The sequence below is a fragment of the Camellia sinensis genome, chromosome 2 (genome assembly GCF_055761805.1).
Source record: "Camellia sinensis isolate YWXY chromosome 2, ASM5576180v1, whole genome shotgun sequence".
In the NCBI taxonomy this organism is placed as follows: Eukaryota; Viridiplantae; Streptophyta; class Magnoliopsida; order Ericales; family Theaceae; genus Camellia; species Camellia sinensis.
Genome location: NC_138962.1, coordinates 19,433,835 through 19,456,290, shown reverse-complemented (window position 1 = coordinate 19,456,290; position 22,456 = coordinate 19,433,835). Strand labels below are relative to the sequence as shown.

The 22,456-nt window shown below is 35.9% G+C and overlaps 1 protein-coding gene across 9 annotated transcripts; it reads left to right on the top strand.

Annotated features, from left to right (window-relative positions):
- Nucleotides 1-743: 743 nt before the first annotated feature.
- LOC114320654 (endo-1,3;1,4-beta-D-glucanase-like) lies at nucleotides 744-9,008 on the top strand. Of its 9 annotated transcripts, none has more exons than XM_082913873.1 (9): nucleotides 744-921; nucleotides 1,122-1,341; nucleotides 1,824-2,000; nucleotides 2,119-2,241; nucleotides 7,436-7,562; nucleotides 7,964-8,054; nucleotides 8,185-8,274; nucleotides 8,344-8,444; nucleotides 8,724-9,008. In XM_082913873.1, exons 4-9 carry the CDS (start codon nucleotides 2,213-2,215, stop codon nucleotides 8,862-8,864), a joined length of 579 nt encoding a protein of 192 aa, XP_082769999.1. In that variant the 5' UTR covers nucleotides 744-921; nucleotides 1,122-1,341; nucleotides 1,824-2,000; nucleotides 2,119-2,212; the 3' UTR covers nucleotides 8,865-9,008. The 9 variants fall into 9 exon arrangements, with proteins under 9 accessions (XP_082769999.1, XP_082769998.1, XP_082769996.1 ...); XM_082913872.1 differs by having other exon boundaries at nucleotides 1,722-2,000; XM_082913870.1 differs by having other exon boundaries at nucleotides 1,718-2,000.
- Nucleotides 9,009-22,456: the final 13,448 nt, after the last annotated feature.

The following is a 22,456-nucleotide window of genomic DNA, read 5'->3' as shown; positions in this document are numbered from 1 at the left end:
ATTTCCCTTATTTCTTTTGTATTGCGTTTGTTATTAAGTACACAAACAGAATTTATTTTTTAAATACAGTGAAGATTATCCAACACTGAGCTTAGTTCCAACTAGCTCGGTCAAGCTCAGAGAATCTACGGTGCATCTTCAATGGAGGAAATGAGTCTTCTTACATTGGTGAACTTGGCCTTCAAGGATGGAAAGTACGATGGAAGCACTCTGGCTCTTCTCAACTGCAACCCAATACTTTTTTTTTTTTTTTTTTTGAACGAGCTGCAACCCAATACTTGACGAGTACCGTGTTATGTCCATTGTCGGTGGTTCAGGGCTTGTTTCGACTAGCATAAGGAATTGCCACTGCCAAGACTTATTCCATCAATGCTACCTCAGGCTATGGTGTTGTACACTATCACGTTACTACAAAAACAGTTAAAGATCACATTTTCACAAATGAAAATATCTCACTTTTAATAGAAATGTGATAAAAAAAAATTAGATTGATATTTTAATCACACTTAATTTGATTTAAGTGTGATAATATTTATTTTGTATGTCACTTTTCAATTAAATGTGATTATATATAATTTTTTTAATCACAACATCTAAATAAATGTGATTATATATAATTTTTTTATCACAATTTCTAATAAGTGTGATCAAAAGTTTTTTAGGGAATATTTACCGCCTAATTTTATTTTATGTTTAATTTTATTATTTTTTAATTATTTCTCCGTCTGTGTGTATTGAATGATACATCCACCAAAAGGAAATACCAATCAACACCAGTCTCTTTCTCTCACTCTCACTCTCACTCTCACTCTCATCAATTGCCCATCGATCTCCTCTCATCAACTAACCATCGGCTACCGTCGCTCACTTTCTCATTGCCACGATCGGTACACCGTCTCAGGCCCATTGATTTTGAATCAGGTTTTTTTGTTTCTCTCTCTTTGTCTCTCTTCGTCTCTCTACCTTCTTCTATTTCCCTATTTGACTCTAGCTCTAGGATTTATTTGTTTTTGTGTTTTGATGTTGTATGGGTTTGATTTATGGAAAACGAGTAAATGGGTTATCAGTTTTGATATACATTTAGGGTTTTTTTTCCCTCCTCCCCTTCTTTTGATACACAGGCCTTCCAGACCCAATCAAGTTTTAGTCGTTAAAATGATACATGGCTGAGATCATTTACACTTTTGAGGTATTGGGTACCTGCAAATTGGTGTAGTTGAAGATATTCTACAGATGAATGATAAGAGTCCTAGCCATAATGAAATCACTTGTGAAATACCTCAAAGCAGGGGAGAAAGTTCTCTTGATGACGAAGCACCTATTTGCTTGTTTGTTTATGGGGTAAGGTATTGTCATTTTTCAATTTTTTAACTATATATACTATTTACTTTGTTTTCTATTTCTGAAGCTAGGATGAAATGCTTGTCTCAAAATTTCTAATTTTGTATTTTTCTATGATTTCCTATGCAATTGCAATTTAAAAAAAAAAAACTTCTCCTTTCTTAGAGATGAATGGATGAAGTTTCTTGCAATGACTTGCACAATTTAATACTGTATTCTTGGGCTTAGCTTATTAGGTTGTCACTAATTCATGTGAACTGCTAATTTTAACATGAAATTAAATTTATGGGGTCCCTTTCACCTTGATTCTCATTGTATTCCGTGTTTTTAACTTTTTATTAATTATTAACTGATCTTGTTATGACATGGTTTGAAGGAAGACAACTAGGAGTTGAGATTAAGAGTGTTCAACTTCCTTTCATTTTTCCCCGAAATATTGTTTTTATTGCACGTGGAACTTATATGGTGGGCAAGTATTATAGATCCTGGAGACAAGTGTGATACAAGGGATTAAACAATTAGAGATGGATGATGAGATTAAACTTACTGATAACATCAGCGAAGCACATGCACTACTTGCCTTGCAGTCCAAGCTCAAGAAAAATCCTCGAATTCAAGCTGCTGCTAGATCCCATGGCATACCAATTTATGTTACGAAGGTAACTTTCCATAAATTTTACTTAGCCTTGCATATCCCTTGTTAATGAGTTCTTATTGAAAATTTTCCTTTCCATTCTCCTCTTCTTCAATTTACATCACATAATATGTTTTTTGTAGACAAGCTCATTGATGTAGTTGACGAAAGCCATATGGGCATTAGTAGCTGATTATGAAGATAGTTTTAAGGATTTTGAATCAGATGACAAGATAAATGTGCCTTAGAAGATTGAAGCCTTGGAGGTGAAAATGAGTTTTCTTTTTGCCTTCTTCTCTATTTCATCTTTCTCACTGCATGGCTACATGCTATTGACACTCGCTAACTGAAGGGTTTGCATGTGCCAAACTGAAGGAGATTTTCCCAGTTTGGTGTAGTACGTTAATTATGTGTTGGCCTTGGATTCAATTCAAGCACTTCATTAATTTAGCCATTCTGTACTTTTTTTTTTTTTTTAGGGGGGGAACTGGCTTAGCACCCAACTTTTTACGTGGGCCTATTCCTACCCAGAGGCAGTGCCACATGTTTTTCAGGGTATTCAGTTGAATATAGTTCAATACCCTGACTTTGTTTTGCTTTATGTTTACACCTTCAAATTTGAACACCCAAGTTAACATATTTTGAATACCCATTCCACAAATCTTGAATATCCAACTCACCCACTTCAAATTTCGCACTCCTATTTTACAATCCACCTAAAAGAATAACATCCATTGTTGCTTCTAAATTAGAATGAACCCGCAGCTCATTCTTGGAAATTATCTCTACTCCATAACTAAATGTTGAGGGTCCTTTCTTTTCTAGCACTGTTTTCTGAACACGCCGCTTCTTCATCCCCTAGTGTCACATTCTGAGAAATGGATATATTAATGTGACTAGTCAGCATACCAATAAGCCACTCTTTCCTAGAAAATTTTCGTAATTGAAATAAAATAGTCATAAAATACAGTCAGAATGAGTGTTTGAACATAATCTTTGTTTGATATTCATATAATGTGAGAGTAGGACACAAATGAAATATATATAGCAACTTCCATACTTCATAATAAGCAATGTGAACAATGGTAACATTAGCACTAGAAAAGAATAGAAAACAATGAAATAGAACTGGAATAAACTACATTAATATACTCACAGTAAACACCAAGCAAGTTGAAGTCTCAGTTTTTATTAGATTCTACATATTAAAGTGACACTTGATTACACATCAAAAAGCACGTGTTCTCTCACCTGTATTCCTCCAACAAGCATCTCCAATGAAGGATTCATTATTAAATTCTTGATTACCCCATGAGCAGTGGCGACTAGCTGAATGCCACGTTGTGCAATTGTGCCTGCAGCCATTGCTTCAAGTTTTGTGCTAATTTCATCAATTACAATAACTTTACCTTCACCTACTCCACTACACACTCCACTTCACCTACCTCTACTCCACTACACACTCCACTTCACCTAACCCACTATCACCTCCACTACACCTACTACCACATTACCTTCACCTACTCCACTACACACTCCACTTCACCTACCTCTACTCCACTACACACTCCACTTCACCTAACCCACTATCACCTCCACTACACCTACTACCACATTTTCTTCTATATATAGATTGTATAGGAATTGTAATTAAAAAGCTTGTAATCTATCAATCAAGACATCAATCAATAATACATAAATTCTTACATGGTATCAGAGCAAGGTTAAGAATTTAATATTTTTTCGCTTCACCGGCGGGCGGCAACCTCGCCTTGGCCGCCCGCCGGACCTCAACCTAGTCCGCTAGAATTGTCTACTACATACCTACCTCCTCATCATATCTTCATAACATCTCATTCTCTCTCGGCATCATAGTAGCCGTGATACTGCTCATACTTCTGGACAGCGGAGAGAACATCGTCTTTCTCGATCTTTCCGCCGACGCCGGTGGCGAGATCCAAGGCTCCGGCTTTCGACATCACTCTCCCCAAATAGTCCATAGCAGCTTCTCCACCGGAAAGATACTCCTAACAGCAGCGGAAAAAAGGTGTTTCCCTCAGCCAAACAAGGCTCAATAGCTGTGGTCCTTATCAAAATACGTGTAATTGCTACTCCTGAACTTGGTTTCCCTATCCTTGCTAACAAGCTTCTCAAATGCTTCCGGGCCATGTTCTTCTATGTACTTCTCAGCAGCAGTTAGAATGTCATCTGGCTTACTGAAGATGTCCTTCTTCCTTGGGACATACTAGACGTTAACAGTCTGCTGTGGGTTAAGAAAGAAAGGCCTCAAATAATGCTCATAAACATATGCAGCACCACTGATACTCTTTATGATGGTGGATATTTCAATGCCATTACAACACAGCACCTTGAAATTTATTTTATTTTATTTTCTTATCTCTCTTTCTGACCATTACAACACAGCACCAGCACACTTGTTCCCACCTTTCATCATGGTCTCCACTTTCTTTTTCTTTTTTTATATTTATTTTAATCCATCTTTTTGAAAACAAAACCAATATCACTTTTTTTAATTCCTTAATTTATTTTAATAACATGAGTGGCCTCTCTTTTCCACCATCTCCCTCTTTTTCTACACAATATTTTTGTACCACCGCCCACTCCATGATTTCCATATTAATATTATTATTATTATTATTATTATTATTATTATTTTCACAAAAAAAAAAAAAAAAAAAAAATTCATTCCAGTTGATTTTTCTGCCAAACACACTTATTTTATTCATGTCAGGATCAACCCCGATCATAATTTTACACGAGAAAAAAAAAAAAAAAAAAAAAAAAAAAAAAAAACCACCATAACACACCCAACACCCACAGTGAGATTTTTCTTCTCTACTCTGCTGCAGATCTCTTCTTCTTTCCTCCGTCCTGGGCGGCCCTTGACGGTGCTGCCTCCGTGTTTCCTACGCCGCCGAGCACGTTCACTCCTCCATACTCCTCCACTGCAGCATACGGCGGACCTCCAAATCGGAACATCACAGTGGCCTTCCGCTTCAGCTCCTTATTTTCTGCTTTCAGCACACTTATCTCTGCTCGCGCATCCTTATACATGCGTTGGAGCAGAGCCAGCTGGGAATTTAAATGCTGCACCTCATTTGTCCTACTCTGCAGCCGGTTCGACAAATTTGTGACCGCCGTCATGGTTTCCACGCATGACTTCAGAGTATACTGATTAGCCTCAATATCAGTTTGCACCGCCATTTTTTGCTCCACCGACCGCATCGGAAAGTTCAATGGAGCAAAACCAGAGGTGTTTGGTTGAGGTTCACTGGCCACCGCACCAGTTATTTCTCTTGTGGGCTCGTTCAGTTCTGGAAAGAGCGTGAGCAGGTTCTGGGTAGCTGGACGGGAAGAAGAGGCCATGTTTTTTGGGTTGCTAAGTGTTTCAGCGAAATAGCAATTTCAGACTGGTAATGTTCGGAAGGGTTGGTGACAGAATGGCAACAAAGTGTTCCACAGTTTCTCTCTCCGCAGAGGCAGAGTTTTTTCAGCGAAGGGTTGGTTTCAGAGGTTTCAGAATGGTATGCCTCAGCCTCAGCCTTCGTCTTGGTTAAATAGCCGAGGCAGCCACGCGTATCGCGCGCCTCTTGCCGCCCGACAAACTGGCACGCCTTTTCATGGCACATCTTTTGACAAAGTGGACACGCCTTTTGATGGCACGCCTTTTGATGGCACGCCTTTTGATGAATTGGGCACGCCTTTTGATGGCACGCCTTTTGACAAAATTGGGCACACCTTTTGAGGGTGCAACTTTTTAAGAGTCCGACAAGACTCTGTAAACTGTCCCGACATTGATTCCGGTTAGTTTTTACAAGTGTCCGACAAGACTCTGTAAACTGTCCCGACATTGATTCCGGTTAGCTTCTTTATGGGTCCGACAAGACTCTGTAAACTGTCCTTTATGGGTCCGACAAGACTCTGTAAACTGTCCCGACATTGATTCCGGTTAGTTTCTACAAGGGTCCAGCAAGACTCCGTAAACTGTCACAACATTGTCTTCTACAACGGTCCGACATGACCCCATAAACTGTCTTCTACATCGGTCTGACACCACCATACAGTGTCCTCTACAACGTTATGACACCCCATACAGTGTCTTCACCAACGGTCTGACACGACCATACAGTGTCTCCTATCCTTTTTTATTTTTATGTATTTTCTTGTTTTGTTACTCTCTCCAAACTCAAGTTGGTTAGTTTCTCTCCTCCTTGAGTTTGCGGGGGGCTGTTAGAATTTCCCATCTTTACCTTCACCTACTCCACTACACACTCCACTTCACCTACCTCTACTCCACTACACACTCCACTTCACCTAACCCACTATCACCTCCACTACACCTACTACCACATTACCTTCACCTACTCCACTACACACTCCACTTCACCTACCTCTACTCCACTACACACTCCACTTCACCTAACCCACTATCACCTCCACTACACCTACTACCACATTTTCTTCTATATATAGATTGTATAGGAATTGTAATTAAAAAGCTTGTAATCTATCAATCAAGACATCAATCAATAATACATAAATGCTTACACTTGTGCCATATGGTTTTCAACTGCTTCAATCAGCACCTAGACATAAATCCTTTAATCAAATGACAAAATATAACATAAATAAGATGGAGAAAAGAGAATTATACTACTTCAGCATATATCATGTTTTAATTTGATTGGGGGCAATGCCTTGGGCCACTATCGAGGGTTAACTAAAAATGTGAGGAAAACTACACAGTCATTTCGATGAAAATTTAAAAGTTTGCATTATGATATATGTTTTGAGTTCTCAATATTCTTTAACAAACTAAGCTTTAGTTGTTTTGCTTTCTTAAATTGTTTTGCAAGGTATGAAGCTCCAAATCTGAGGTTTGCTAAATTGTTACTATTATCTATTGTTAAATGAGTGTTCTCTCTCTGTCTCTCTGTCATTCAACTGAAAAAAAAAAATTGAATTTTAGAAATGAGGGACCATGATCAATCTTCAATTAATAGTAGTGCATCTATTAGAGTTCTCGCATAGATTGGTTGCCCAGTTATTTGTTTTTCCTTGGTCTCTAGAAACTCCAATCTTGTATGTTATCTTGTGTGAAATATTGAAGAGTAATAACATGTTTCAACCTTGCCCCAAGAGATCAAATACAACAAAAATCCTGCTCTCTATAACTGATATTACTAATGTATAATTTACTCACAGCTAAGACTGTTCATTCATATGCCAAACAATATCACTCAAGAAATGCTGATAACCCAGGTGCAGCAATTGTACAAGGTTGGCCTGCTTTGTTCTGTTGTAACTTGTAACTGCCCTATTTTAGTGTCATTAACTTCAACCAACACAAAGATATATATTCCCAGAGAGCTTTACTAATTGCATCATTATCTCTTGCAATTTAGTTGAAGTAGCATTTTGCATTTTATCATTTTAAAGGAAACTCGCACACAAAGTGGCAGCCGAGGGATTTCTAGTAGTGGTTCCTGATTTCTTCTATGGTGAACTTTTCGATCTTAATAACCCTAATATGGACCGGGAATCATGGAGAAAGGCTCATGGCATGGTTAGTTTCTGGTTTCACTACCCTTATCTAAAAGTCGGTCATCAAAATTGACATGCTAGTTTCAAAGATTAAAGAAGTGATAGCGCACACAGTTTTTCTCTATTTCAACATCAAAAGGTTCCAAATTGTCATCATGCATAATTTTTAAAATTTTCAGGGTCGTCCAGTTGAGATAGGACTAAAAACTAAAATTTTTGACATGATTGAAATAAAATTAAAAAAAAAGTTAAGTAAAGAAAAAAAAAAAGAAAGAATAAAGATCAACTTTAGGTGGATAAATTCATCACTAAAATGTTGTGAGAAACATATTGATTCTATTAGAACACAAGAGGTTTGGAAAGAAAGAATTTTTTTCTTCAACAATTCAATTAGCTATGTTAATGTGAACTTCTGCATTCCAGGATAAAGGGTTTGAAGATGTCAAGCCAGTAATTTCTGCTTTACGAAGCAAAGGAGTCACTTTAATAGGGGCTGCAGGTTTCTGCTGGGGTAGTAAGATATTTCTATTGCTTTTTACATGAAATAAGCTATGAAACTTGACATTTTTGAGCTGGGCTGCTCTTCATCGACGAGTCATGGACTCGCTGCTAAGATTATGGGTTATTTTTTGCGTTTGACTCAGGGGTGGTAGTTGTAAAACTAGCAAGGACCGATGAAATTCAGGCTGCAGTGGTTTTGCATCCCGGTCGCATCACAGAAGATGAAATCAAAGGTAAATTTCACACTTCTCAAGCGCATAACTTGTGTGTGTGTGTGTGACACTGATAGCTTGTTCTTACAGAGGTCAAGTACCCAATTTCAATATTGGGAGTCGAGATTGACCAAGCATCTCCACCTGAACAACTGAAACAGTTTGGGGAGATTCTATCAGCAAAACCCGAGGTAAGAGATTCTCAAAATGTTGCATAGCTGATTTGAGAAAAAATAAAAAATAATTTTAAAGCTGTCTTGTAAAGCTTTGAAAGTTCAGAAAGATAGTTCGTCTTGGCTTCAAGCCCTTTCATCATGTTATTACTCTAATTGATTTTGGTATTCTCATGCAACTTCGATATTATGTACTCAAATTTCAGTACACCTTGTTGACATAACCTTTTGTTATCCTTGCTTAAAGAACTAGAATCCTTTGACTTTCTTCGTTTACATTTTTACCTTATTTTTCAGATCGACAGCTTTGTGAAAATATTCCCTGGTGTATCTCATGGATGGTCGGTAAGATATGATCTTGGTAATGAATCGGCCGTCAAGAGTGCTGAAGAGTCCCATGGAGACATGTTGAGCTGGTTTAAAAGGTACTTCAAGTGAAAAAAAATTCAAATAATTCGAGGAATGATACTGCACTGTTCCAAGGACAAGCGTTGGGTTTTTGTGAGACATCGGGGCAATCTGTGCTTGTAGGGTTTTTGTTAGGCATTTTATGAGACAATAAATTCTCGCATCTTCAAAGACTCCCTCTTTTGGGGGGGGGGGGAGGGGGGGGGGGGAAGAATTTGTTAAGCTTATAATGTGATGGATGCAGATTAAATTAAACAAAGAAAGAAGATTTATAAAGTGACTTATTCTTTAAGCTTATAATATGATAAATGCAGATTAAATTAAACAAAGAAAAAAAGTTCCTATCCATTTATGATAGAGGTATAGGTATGACAAAGGAGGAGTGGATCAAGAACTTGGGAACAATAGCTAAATCTGGAACTTCAGGTATTTTATTTTATTTTATTTTATCAATAAGGCTGAGTGTTTTACTGGTACAATGTGAACTTCTTCCTTGTGGGTAGTTAATAATTAATGGTCTGTAATTGATTTATTTATGATTTTGTAGCAATGTCATGTTATAGCTATTCATTATTAATAAGGTTGTCTTTGAAGGGTTTCATTTTTTTCATTTTGAAATGCGCTTCTTGCAAATACTTTTAATGTTTTTTTCACAGAGACGAGTAGATTCCCACACATGTGGATCTCTCAACCCTTGTGTGTCTTCTACGTCTTATGTTTCCTTGGACCATGCATTCTGGTCTGGTCTTTGTGTGGATAAAAAAATAAAAAATAAAAAAGCCTGTTATTTTACATTTTTTTTTTTCTATCATAGAAAATGATGTTGTAATTATATATACCAAACCAAACCAAGTCTTAAATGTGATCAAATGGGAGGGGTTACATGAATCTTTTTTCTTCACACGGCCCTATCAACGGTCATTTCGTTAGTTAAATTAAGTAGATTCATATCTCTATATATAACGTTAGTCAACGTTAATTTAGGCTTTCTCCATTCCCTAACACTTTCATCTACCGTTGCAGCATCTCATTTTTTCACTACTGCCTCTGTTGGTTTTCGTTAAATATGACCAAATCATCTTAATCGATTCTCTCTCAACTTATCTTTTATCGGTGTTACTTCTACCCATTCTTGAATATATTCATTCCTAATTCTATTTTGTCTAGTCTTGCTACACATCTACCTTAGCATCCTCATCTCAGTCACACTCATCTTATCTATATATTGTTTTTGATTGCCCAGCACTCCGTCCCATACAACATCGTTGGTATGATGTAATTATATATATATATTTTTTAAAAAAAAATTATTACTATATATTTCTGCTTTTCCTTGATGATATAATCAACAAAATGTCCATCATCTAATACACTCAGAATGATTATTTAATTTTTTTTTTTTTACAAATTATTTATAAATTACAATTATCTGAGATATGGCCCATATTTTAGTAATTTTAAATCTAAATTATACAACTTATTTTTGAGGATAAAATTCAAAATAAATTTTCATGATAGATAACACATTTCTATTTTCCAAGTTCTAAAGCAGTGAAGAAGGAGATGGTTGACTGGCTCATCAGTTTCATTGCCACATAAAACACATAAACTAGGCCGTCCTCACTGTCCCATTGGGATGATTCATGTAGTCATGGAATCTTGGTCGTCCATTTGAGATGTGAATATTGATTGATCATGGTAAAAGTCACACTAAATTTGCATTTATAAAACTAATAGATGATAATTATATTTTTAAAAATAAATTATTTATTTTTTCAATGGTGTGGTTCATGCTCATGGTAATGTCATTTTGTTGAAGAGTCTTCTTAACTATTTTTTGGTGCTGAATACCTTGGCTGCGACAATACTCATCAAATGGCCCAATGTATTCACCACCATTGTCTGATCGGATGCACTTCAATTTCTGTCTTATTTCTCTTTCAACCATGGTCTGAAAATGCTTAAATACACCTAAAACTTAATCTTTAGTTTTTAGTATAAAAGTCCAAACTTTCCTTGAATAATCATCAATGAAAGTAACAAAATAAAGTGCACCATTATGTGTTTTAACTTTCAAAGGACCACAAACATCCGAATGAATCAACTCCAAAACATTTTCTTTTCTAGAAGCAACATTCTTATGAAAAGAAACTCTATGTTGTTTACCTGCCAAACAATGAACACAAGTTTTAGAATGTATACTTTTCAAACCGGGTAGAAGCTTTTTCTCGAACAAAATTTATAGCCCTTCATATGGCCAAGCCGCTTGTGCCACAATTCGGTAGAAGTATTATCTTTCAAGTGCATTGATAACATATTTACAAATTTTTCCTTGCATCGAATGAAGTGTATGAGTCTTCTTGCACTTAGCCACCACCAAAGAACTCTTTGTGAGCTTCCATATTCCATCACCAAATTTATTGTTGAAGCCTTCATTATCTAGCTTCCCGATAGAAATCAAATTGAGACGAATGTCAGGAACATGCCTCACATCTTTAAGCAACAACTGCAACCCAAATTTGTTTCCAAGCAAACATCACCCATGCTAATAATCTTGGACAAACCTTCATTACCCATTCAAACACAACCATAATCTCCTTTGGTGTAGGTAGTGAAGAAATCAACTCGAGAAGTCATATGAAACGAAGCACCAGAATCATTCACCTAATTGCTCTTTTGACCCACAAAATTGATACAATCAACTTCACAAACGACCATGAGATCATCGGTAGTAACTGCCGTTGTGCCTTTTTGCTTCTTATCCACACTTTTGTCACGGCTTTTTCTCCTTGTTCTTGAGCTTTCGGTATTCCTGCTTCATGTGCCATTTCTCATGGCAATAATGGCACTCAATGTCTTTCTTTAAAAAAGAACCATCTCTTGATTTGTCACGGCTTTGATCACGATCATGAGGAGTCTTACTCCTTCCTTGTTTTGCTTTGGCCTCTCACAATAAATGCTTCTGAATAAGAGGAACTCATTGATTTTCTTCTAGTTTTTTCATTCAACAAGCTACTAGTGACTTGGCTCATTGTGACAACTCCATCGAGCAACGAATTACTAACTATCACAACCAAAGTCTCCCAACTTTCGGACAAAAAACTAAGTAGCATCAAAGCTTGCAACTCATCATCAAAAATAATTTTCATAGAAGCAAGTTGGTTAACAATACTCTTTATTTCATTCAAATGTTCTGGAATAGGGATGTCATCTTTATATTTTAAATTAACCAACTTTTAAAACAGAAAGGCTTTATTTGTAGATGATTTCCTGTCATAAAGGCCTTCTAATTTTTTCCATAAATCTTGTGCTAAAGTTTCAGTTGCAACATAATGAAACACACTGTCATCAATCCATTGACGGAAAACACCAATGGCTTTTCAATTAAACCTCTTCCATTCATCATCTTTCATACTATCGGGTTTGCCACTGTCACCCTCAATAGACCCATACAAATCTTTACAAAATAATAGGTCCTTCATTTTAGTTTTCCAAGTTACCCAATTACTTCTATTGAAGCTAGACATACGACTTACATTCCCCTCCATTAATTTACACAAATAAATAAACTCAAATAAACCGTAAGCTCTGATACTAGTTATTTGGGAAAATATATGATTTCCCACAAGTAAATCAATCAATGAGAATAAAAACTAATGCGGAAAAATTAAATCAACAGCGACACAAGAATTTTACGTGATTCCCTCAATGTGAGGTACGTCCACGGGATCAAAATTTGATTCTACTATCAATCAAAGAGTTTCCAAACAATTACAAATAAGACACGAATGATCTCACAAAATCATCCTTAGGTAAATTCTAAATAATCATAAAGAAATAAGAGGAAAGTCCTCACCAAATAGATGAATAAAAGTTTTCGAAATAGAGTTGTAGAAAATACAAAATAACAACACAAATCAACCTCCAAGCACCAGTCAAAAATACATTGACAATGCTTCAAAGCAACCAAAGATTCAAAACCAAGAAAAACTTCCAAGCATCAGTCCGAAATAGCACCCACCGAAGAGGACAAATAAGATAGCTGCCGCAACACACCGGCGGGAAAAGCAAAACAATACCAATCAAATATGGTTAATTCTTGAGTTTTATATTAAAACCTTAGTTGCTATCAAATTGATTATAAAATACTGATTGGGCCTTCAAAAGTTAGGTATAATATAACTTATACCAAATCAAACTAAATATTTTAATAAACTAATTGAGTTCTATACTAGACTAAGGAGGTATACCCTACACTCAATGGGTACCGTGAGATGGCTATTGTTAGTTGGTATGGTGTTTTCTAACTGCCACATGGAGATGTTATGTTGAAGTTCTATATACCTAATCATATGTAAATGAAATGATTAGTGAATAATTAAAAATTCTATGAGTGAAATATTGGCCTAAAATATTTTAATACATTACTATATCATTAAGTTTGAAAAATGAGTATAACTTTTAGATTTAAATAAAACTACTATTCTTCAATAGTACCGCTGGTAGTGTTAACAGTTGAGGTCAATTTTCAATTCACAATAGTGGCTTCTCAAATTTTCAATTTCTTTTCCACAAATTCTTACAGAGACTTAAAATTTAAACAACGTTATATATTGCTTTATGGAGAATGACACGTAACAAAAGACATCTGAATTTCTTTAATGAGCCCCATCCACTTGTTCAATATAATTTATGTAAACCAACAAAAAAAAATTAAAAATGATAGAGATTCCTTTTTTTCTTAACTCCCATAATCCCCACAGACACATCTCAGTGAATAATAGGAGGGAAAAAAAAAAAAAGGTAAAAAGTTAGTCAACCCCAATATATTGGGGGTGATAGAGGTCAAGAAAAAAAAGGGTCTTAACCTTTTTTCCAAAAAAATAGGCTTTGACAGTCGAATTAATTTTGCAATTATTGACATTAAATTTTTTAAAATGAAGCATTTAGCCGCGGGAATTTTTTCTTTTTTAAAATGCAATTCAAGTGTTTGTTGAATAATGTGACAAATATTAAACAGCTAATTTGATAGAACGAATATTAATATTAATAATATTAATGTTATAAGTTTTCTAATTTCACCATTGTTTAATACATATTCAAATTGACACCATTGTTTAATAATATTATGAAAATAATGATAAAGAAAGAAAAGAGAGAATTCTGATTTTTTATTTTTGGTTTAAGAAATTTGGCATAGCAGTCGGTTGACTAAATATGCGATATTAGATTGAGTTTGGATCTCAATAAATTTGTGTGAAAGGAAAATAAAATGAAACAAAACTCACTTTTTATTTAATTCACAAATCTTTTTTCAATTTTTTTATTTATTTATATATATTTTAACACAAATTTATGATTCAATCACAATCCTGTAAATCACCTTATATAACATGGGAGGCTAGTGGAGACGTTTGACTTTCTTGATGAAGAAGCCACACAGGGACGGATTCTGAATTTCTTTAATGAGCCCATCCACTTGTTTCAATATAATTTAGGATAAATTATAAATATACTTTTTAAGATTTGATTAAATATGAATCGATTCTCATAATTTTAAAAATTATATTTTATCCTTTGAAATTTTTAATTTTATAACAAATAATCTTTTTTATTAATAAATTGTCAAGTCAATTAATAATTTTTAATGATGTTAGAAATATGTTTCAATTAATAATTTAAGTAATTTTATTATTTTGTATATAGGAGAGCAATTACGAATTTCATTTTTTTTTTGTTAATTTTGTTAAATAAAAAATTATAACAAGGGAGTATTTGTAATTTTTTAAACTGTAGGAATAATCTGTATTTTAAGTAAATCTCAAAAGATGTATTCAATTGTTTTAATGAATGCAATGGGGACTTTTTTTTTTCTTTTTCTTTTTTTCTTTTTGAGGAATATTTAATGGGGACTTGAGTATATAAGAAAATTGGTGACCCTTTGAATAATCGTGATGACTTTTTGATGAAGAGAGGCAGTTCTTTCAATGAATAGATGTAATAGATGTTCAAATTTTATATCAAATTTGGTTTAATTTTGACAAAAATAAATAACAAATTTGTTTAAATAGAAATTAATTTTAAATTAAATTAATTTTATCTTAAAATCATTCTTAAATAGTGCACGTTGGAGTCAATTCCTCATTCACCTATTAATGGTTTCTGTAAGAAATCAATGTAAATAGAGAATTGTATATATGATTGTATTATTTATTGATTTGTGTATATGTATATTACAAGGATTCCTATTATATAGGAGAGGATTTGGGAGTAGGTGAGGAGTAGGTGTAGGTGGTAGTGGAGGTGGTAGGTGGAGTGGGTGGTAGTGGAGGTGGTAGGTGGAGTGAGTGGTAGTGGTAATTTACATTTACACAATTTACATTAACAGCCCCCCTCAAACTCAAGGAGGATAGGTACTAGCCAACTTGAGTTTGGAGAGAGTAACAAAACAGAAAAATAAGCTGACAAATAAAATTAAAAATGGGATAGGAGACACTGTATGGTTGTGTCAGACCGTTGTAGAAGACACGGTATGGTCGTGTCGGACCGTTGTAGCAGACAGTTTACGGGGTCATGTCGGACCGTTGTAGCAGACACTGTGTGGTCGTGTCAGACCGATGTAGAAGACAGTTTATGGGGTCATGTCGGACCGTTGTAGCAGGACAGTTTACGGGGTCATGTCGGACCGTTGTAGAAGACAGTTTACGAGGTCATGTCGGACCGATGTAGCAGGACACTGTGTGGTCGTGTCAGACCGATGTAGAAGACAGTTTATGGGGTCATGTCGGACCGTTGTAGAAGCTGACCGGAATCAAATGTCGGGACAGTTTACGGGGTCATGTCGGACCGTAGTAGAAGCTGACCGGAATCAATGTCGGGACAGTTTACGGGGTCATGTCGGACCGTAGTAGAAGCTGACCGGAATCAATGTCGGGACAGTTTATGGGGTCATGTCGGACCGTTGTAGCAGCTGGTGGTGGTGCACCAAGGGGGTGACTTAGGGAGTTCGCCATGAGCGACTCATACATGATACTGTGTATAACCCCACCTCAAACTCAAATAGGTGTGAAGAGAGAAACCTATTTGAGGTTGAAACAAAGGGATTGATAAAGCTGACCGGTGTAGAAGACACTGTATGAGTGTGTAGATAGGCTGCCCAAAAAAAATATACATGTAGATATATATCGAGCCCTCAAAAGGCGTGCCCTCACAAGGCATGCCCACTTTATCAAAAGATGTGCCATGAAAAGGCGTGCCAGTTTGTCGGGCGTCAAGAGGCGCGCGATGCGCGTGGCTGCCTCGGCTATTTAACCAAGACGGAGCCTGAGGCCGAGGCAGAGGCAAAAAAAAACCTGCGAAATCCTCTGAAAAATTCTGCCGTTTCTGAGAGAGAGACTCTGTAACACTCTGTTGCCCAGAAAATGGCTTCGTCGTCCCGTGGTCTGCTCACTCTCTTTCCCGACCTCAACCAGTCAACAAGAGAGATAACGGGTGCGGTGGCCCCTGAACCTCAACCAAGCGCCCCAGGGTTTGCTCCATTGAACTTTTCGATGCGGTCTGTGGAGCAAAGAATGGCAGTGCAGTCAGATGTGGAAGCCAATCAGTATACATTGAAGTCATGTGTGGAAACCATGACTGCGGTGACAAACTTGTCGAACCGGCTGCAGAGTAGGGCAAATGAGGTGCAGCAGTTAAACTCCCAGCTGGCTCTGCTCCAACGCATGTATAAGGATGCGCGAGCAGAGATAAGTGTGCTAAAGGCGGAAAACAAGGAGCTGAAGCGGAAGGCCACCGTGATGTTCCGATTTGGAGGGCCGCCATATGCTGCAGTGGAGGAGCAGGGAGTAGTGATCATGCCCAGTGGAGTGGGAAACACGGAGGCAACACCGTCAAGGGCCGGCCAGGACGGAGGCAAGAAGAAGAGACCGGCGGCAGAGTAGAGAAGAAAAAGCCCGCCTGTGGTGGTTGTGGTGTTGGTTGTTGTTTTTTTTTTTTGGTGTAAAATGGTGATCGGGGTTGATCCCGGTATGAAGAAATGACAAGTTTGTGGAATGAAAACGAGTTGGTTGTGAATGGAATTTTTTTTTTTTTTTTTTTGGTATTGGAATAAAAATAAAATAAAATAAATAATAAGAGAATGGAAAAAAGATGATACTCACCAACTGAGTTGGAGAATATTGAAATATTGATGAAAAAGAAAGATAGAAAAAATAAAAATAAAATAAAAGAAAGGTTTGTGAAAAAATCATTATATATATATTGATAAATCAGTAGATATAGGGTGAGTGAAGGATAATAGTGTGGGTAATATATTATAATAATAAAAGATATATAGGCTTTGTCCCTGAATCGGTAGATATATGGTGAGTGGAGTGCAAAAGGTGAAGGAAGGGGTTGGAAAGTGGACAAAGTGGTGGATCCTTGAGTAGAGAGAGAAAAAGGGACCAGAGAGAGAGATAGTGGATTGATTAAAAAAAAAGATTGTTGAGATATTTGCTTCCGTATCAACTTTGACATCAATTAGAGTGTTCTTGAATTTGTATTGTGCTCCCACATCCCCAGTAGAGAGTCCCCCTTTCTTCACTGCAGTTGATGTGATGGCCACACCGGTGTCACTGTAAGTCGAGACGGTGATTTTCTGATCGGAGACATAGTCCTTCGTCAGCAGATCTTTGGCTTTCTTGCCAATATCAGAGAAAAGTCCTGGTCCCTTGCTCATATTTGCAGATATGAGAGAGATGCTCTAAATTTGTTAATCGCGTTTGGGAAAAGAGAAAATTAGGAGGGGGTTTCTGTCTGTCGTGTACGACGAGGTTGGTCACGAGAAATTGCTCGGCGGGGACGGAGTGGTGGAGGAAGAGACCAGGGAACTCAAGGTTGACGCCGACGAAGATCCGACCGTCGGATCCTAATCCGACGGCGCCGACGTGTGTCTCAGTCTCATCCATCATGAATAGAAGATGCCACGGCTGAGATCATCATCTTTGAGAGTAAGGTGGATGAGATCCAAGGACAATTTGAGAGTAAACTTTTGCATCATCATCTTTCCGGCTGCTGAGGAGCTCGTGCCATGGGCGGCGCGTGGGTGCGTGTTGGCTCTGACTTGGCTAACTCGGGCAATGGCACAGGAGGCCACTGGTTTTGATTGATGAGAGGAAAAGTGGGATCCAACGGTTGTGATCGGATCTGGTGTTGCGGTGGTGAAAGTGTTGTTGAAGAATCTGCCATTGAAGAAGAAATTAGGGAAATTTGGGTTTGTCCGGCGGGTGGCCAAGGCGAGGTTGCCGCCCGCCGGTGAAACAAAATTATTAGGTTCTTAACCTAGCTCTGATACCATGTAAGAAATCAATGTAAATAGAGAATTGTATATATGATTGTATTATTTATTGATTTGTGTATATGTATATTACAAGGATTCCTATTATATAGGAGAGGATTTGGGAGTAGGTGAGGAGTAGGTGTAGGTGGTAGTGGAGGTGGTAGGTGGAGTGAGTGGTAGTGGTAATTTACATTTACACAATTTACATTAACAGTTTCCAAACCACTTTTCCAAAGTGAGAAAGTTGATTTGATTGGAGTTTTGAAATGAAAACGAATTTGAAGAAAAAATAATTAAAATTTGGAGAAAAAGATAAAGAGATTTGAATATTTAAAATACATATAAGTAATTAGGAGGAACCATGAGAAAAAAATAATATTTTGTTTTAAGATTTAATATGTATTGTTCTTCTTCATAAATTTACATTACGATATAATAGAAATCAAATTTTTAAAATTTTACTTAAGCGTATTGAGTTATTATTTTGGTATAAATAGAATCACCTACATTTACTGGGAGTACAAATCCACAACCCAAAATGCATGAGTATTACTGTGTTCGGTTCATTGAAATGAAATGGAATGATCATTCTATTAAAATATTTATTTTTATTTTTGGTTAGACCAAAAATATAATAACAAATGTGTTTGCAAATGGAATCATCTTTAAGAGAATGACCATTCCATAGTAAAACCTAAGGGATCAACATTCCATTCCATCCCATCTAGGGCAATTCTTAAGTGTGCAAATGCATACCATATATGTTTGTATAAGTTCTCACAAATATATGCAAGTTACCTCACAAAATTATTTAAGTTTTCACAAACATACGTGAATTAACTCATAAAAATTTTAAAAATCACAATTTACGTATATTTGTGAGAATTTATACGATTTTGTGAGGTAGTTATATATATTTATGAGAATTTACACAAGTACATAAGTTACACACCTTACACACTCAAACACTTCTCTTTCGTCTAATTCCAACGAACCAGTGGAGACATTACCTTGAAGTAGGGGTGTAAATCTATCCCGGCCTGGCCCATGTCAGGCCTCGCGGGCTCCTGCCAGAATTCAGGCCTGACCGGACCGACTTACGGGCTAAAAAATTAGATTTTTTTTTTCTTTTTTAAAGTTTTTCTATCAAAATTTTATTATTTTTCACAAAAAAAGACACTGGGCCTCGGGCAAGCCAGGCTTTGGGCCGGGCCTTGAACAGGACTTAAGCGGGCCGATGGGCGGGGCTACAAAATGATGGCCTAGGGTCACGAGTTGGGCTTGGGCCAGGGCCCAAACGGGCCTAAATGGGCCGGGCCCACCCTGGGCTGCGGGCCATTTTTTTACTCCTACATTGAAGTACCTATTTCTTCAATATTACCGCTGGTAATGCTAACAGTTTAGGTCAATTTTCAATTCACAAGTCTCTTCTCAATTTTCTTTCTCTTTTACAAATGTTTATAAGAATTCAAGAGTAAATTATAAATACATCTTATGATATTTATTTAAGATACAAATTATCTTTTGTGATTTTAAAAATGACATCTCGTCCCTTTAAATTTATACTTGCATAGCAAACAGTTCTTTTTATTAACAAATTATCAAGTCAATTAACAATTTTAATAATGTCATAAATATTTTTTAATTAATAATTCAAATAATTTTTAAAATTATAGGAAATAATCTATATTTTAAGCAAAGCGAAAAAAATATATTTATATTTTATTCAAAATTCAAAATATAAACACAATTTTCTAAATCGCCTTGTAGCAGGATGGCACATTGCCAAAGTCATTTGAGTTTCTTTAATGAAGCCCCATCCACTTGTTCAATATAATTTATGTAACCAACAAAAATTACGCTTTGAAAATCGAATTAATTTTGCAATCATTGTCACTAAATTTTTTAAAATGAAGCATTTAGCCTAAATCGCCTTATAGCAGGATGGCACATTGCCAAAGTCATTTGAGCTTCTTTAATGAAGCCCTAACCACTTGTTCAATATAATTTAATGTAAACTAACCAAAATTACGCACTACAAGAAATGTCACTTTTGGCTACCAAAATATTGGTAGCCAAAAGTCACTTATTTAGTCGCCGAAACGATTTAGCGACCAAAATTTTTCGTCGCTAAACTCGTCGCCTTTACCCTGTCGACGATAGTATTAGCGAATAAAATTTGTTTAGTCGTTGAAAGTGTACACATTTGGCTACTAATCTTAGTTTAGTCGGCAAAAGGTATGTTTCCGCCACTAAAGTATTAGTCGCTGAAAGTACACATTTGGCTACTAACTTGTTGTGGTCGGGGAAGGTATCACTTTTAGCTAGTAAATAATTGGTCGCCGAAAGTACACATTTAGCTACTAATTTGTTGTGGTCGGGGAAGGTATCACTTTTAGCTACTAAATAATTGGTTGCTGAAAGTACACATTTGGCTACTAATCTTAGTTTAGTCGGCAAAAGGTATGTTTTGGCCACTAAAGTATTAGTCACCAATAGTTTCTTCCTCTCATTCTCAAATCTTTTAGCTACTAATTATTTGGTGGCAAAAATGTTTTGGGTTATGTTTTTGCTACTAAATTATTAGTAGCCAAAACTTTTGATTACCTATTTGGCTACCAAAACATTTGGTAGCCAAATATTTTTTTTTTTGTTTTTTTTAAAAAAAAAAAATTTGTAAACAACCTGTATTCATTTATATTACAACTTTCATTTGTTTGTCTAACGTACAATGTGAGATATCAGACAAGTTCCTTGAACATTCAAATCTACAAGTTTCATTCAATCTCAGGTAGATATAGCTATGCAAATTGGGAGCTCAAATCTCACATTTGCAAGAAGAAAAAAAATTACACATTAAGCGCAATTTCTAAGTTATAACTCAAAAATTAAAGTAAAATCCAATATAATGGCCAAAGGGACCATTTAGAAAATACATGTACATTAAAGTGACAAAAATTGGACCATCCACTTAATTAGCAACGTGTCTAAGTAATACAAGGCATGCTACACAGCCATTACTAGCACACATTTGTTAACAGTTAACTACAAAACCAAAAGAAAGAATTGTGCTCATTTTCAGAATTGTGCTCTGTTCCCAGCAGAAGGAAAGGTGGAAATGGCATGAAAGATAGATTCCATTGGGCATTTTGTTAAAGACCATATAATGTCAAAAGGGTTAGAATTTCAATACACAATTCATATATTTTTATACACTTTCTACATATTCGAATCTACTTTTTACACATATACCCCATTAGATGGGGTGGTTAGCATTTCCTTTTTTGGGAATTACTTTTCCTAAAAGAAGATACCTTCAAAAGCTCGACGAAATGCCATTGCTTCTGCCTTCTGCACTAGATCTCCAAAAATTGCATCGTTTACAGGAACAGTACCTGTTGACTCCTTATATATCTTATCAAAAACACAAAACAAAAGTGAAGAGCAACCAAGGTCAGTTCCCTCACACACACATATATTTTCCTATTGAGATTCATAAAAATTAAAAAAAGAAAAAAAAAAGAAAAGAAAGGAAAAGAAACAGGAAGGAGTGAGAGAGAGAATTGGCACATATTAAAAAAAAAAATAGTAATAATGTTGAACAATCTTATCCATGAAAAAGAATTAAATAAATTTATATTACCACGTTATATATATAATAGTTTTTATATAAAGATGTAGTTACAATATCTAAAAGCCACCAACGATAAATTATTTAAAACCCACTACATTCTTTCTTGACATTAGAAAAATGGACATAACAACCCTAAATAGGGTAATATAATAAATAAATAAATGAAAATCTGTCAGAAAGTTCCTAGAACACATGCATTTTACACAAATCTGTCAGACAGTTCATAAAGCACAGGTGCATCTTACATAAAGATGCATTTCAGTTCCTTGAGCCCTTGACCTAAGATGAGTTTTTTAACTGATTATATATGCCCCTTCATGTTTCTCTCCTCTCATTCCTTCTGTCTACTGAGAACAGGCACAAACTGTTAATAAAGGATAGATGGATAGAAAGACAAGGATTCCAAAAACAGCCCACTTAAAGCCCATCATTAGCCAATAAAGGAGCTCTTGCATAGAAAGTCATGTTTGTTAGGAATTTTAATTTTTAGGAGTTTCTACTTTGGTTATAATTTCCCTAAATTTTAAGTAAAGATAGGAGTCCTTTCCAGGGCTACTGTCTAGCCTGTTATTAGTTTATAAAATTTATATTGCAAGAAATGCTATTGGTTAAATGTATAAGAGAGAGTTTGATAAAAGTAGGATATGTCTATACTTTTGACAATCATGT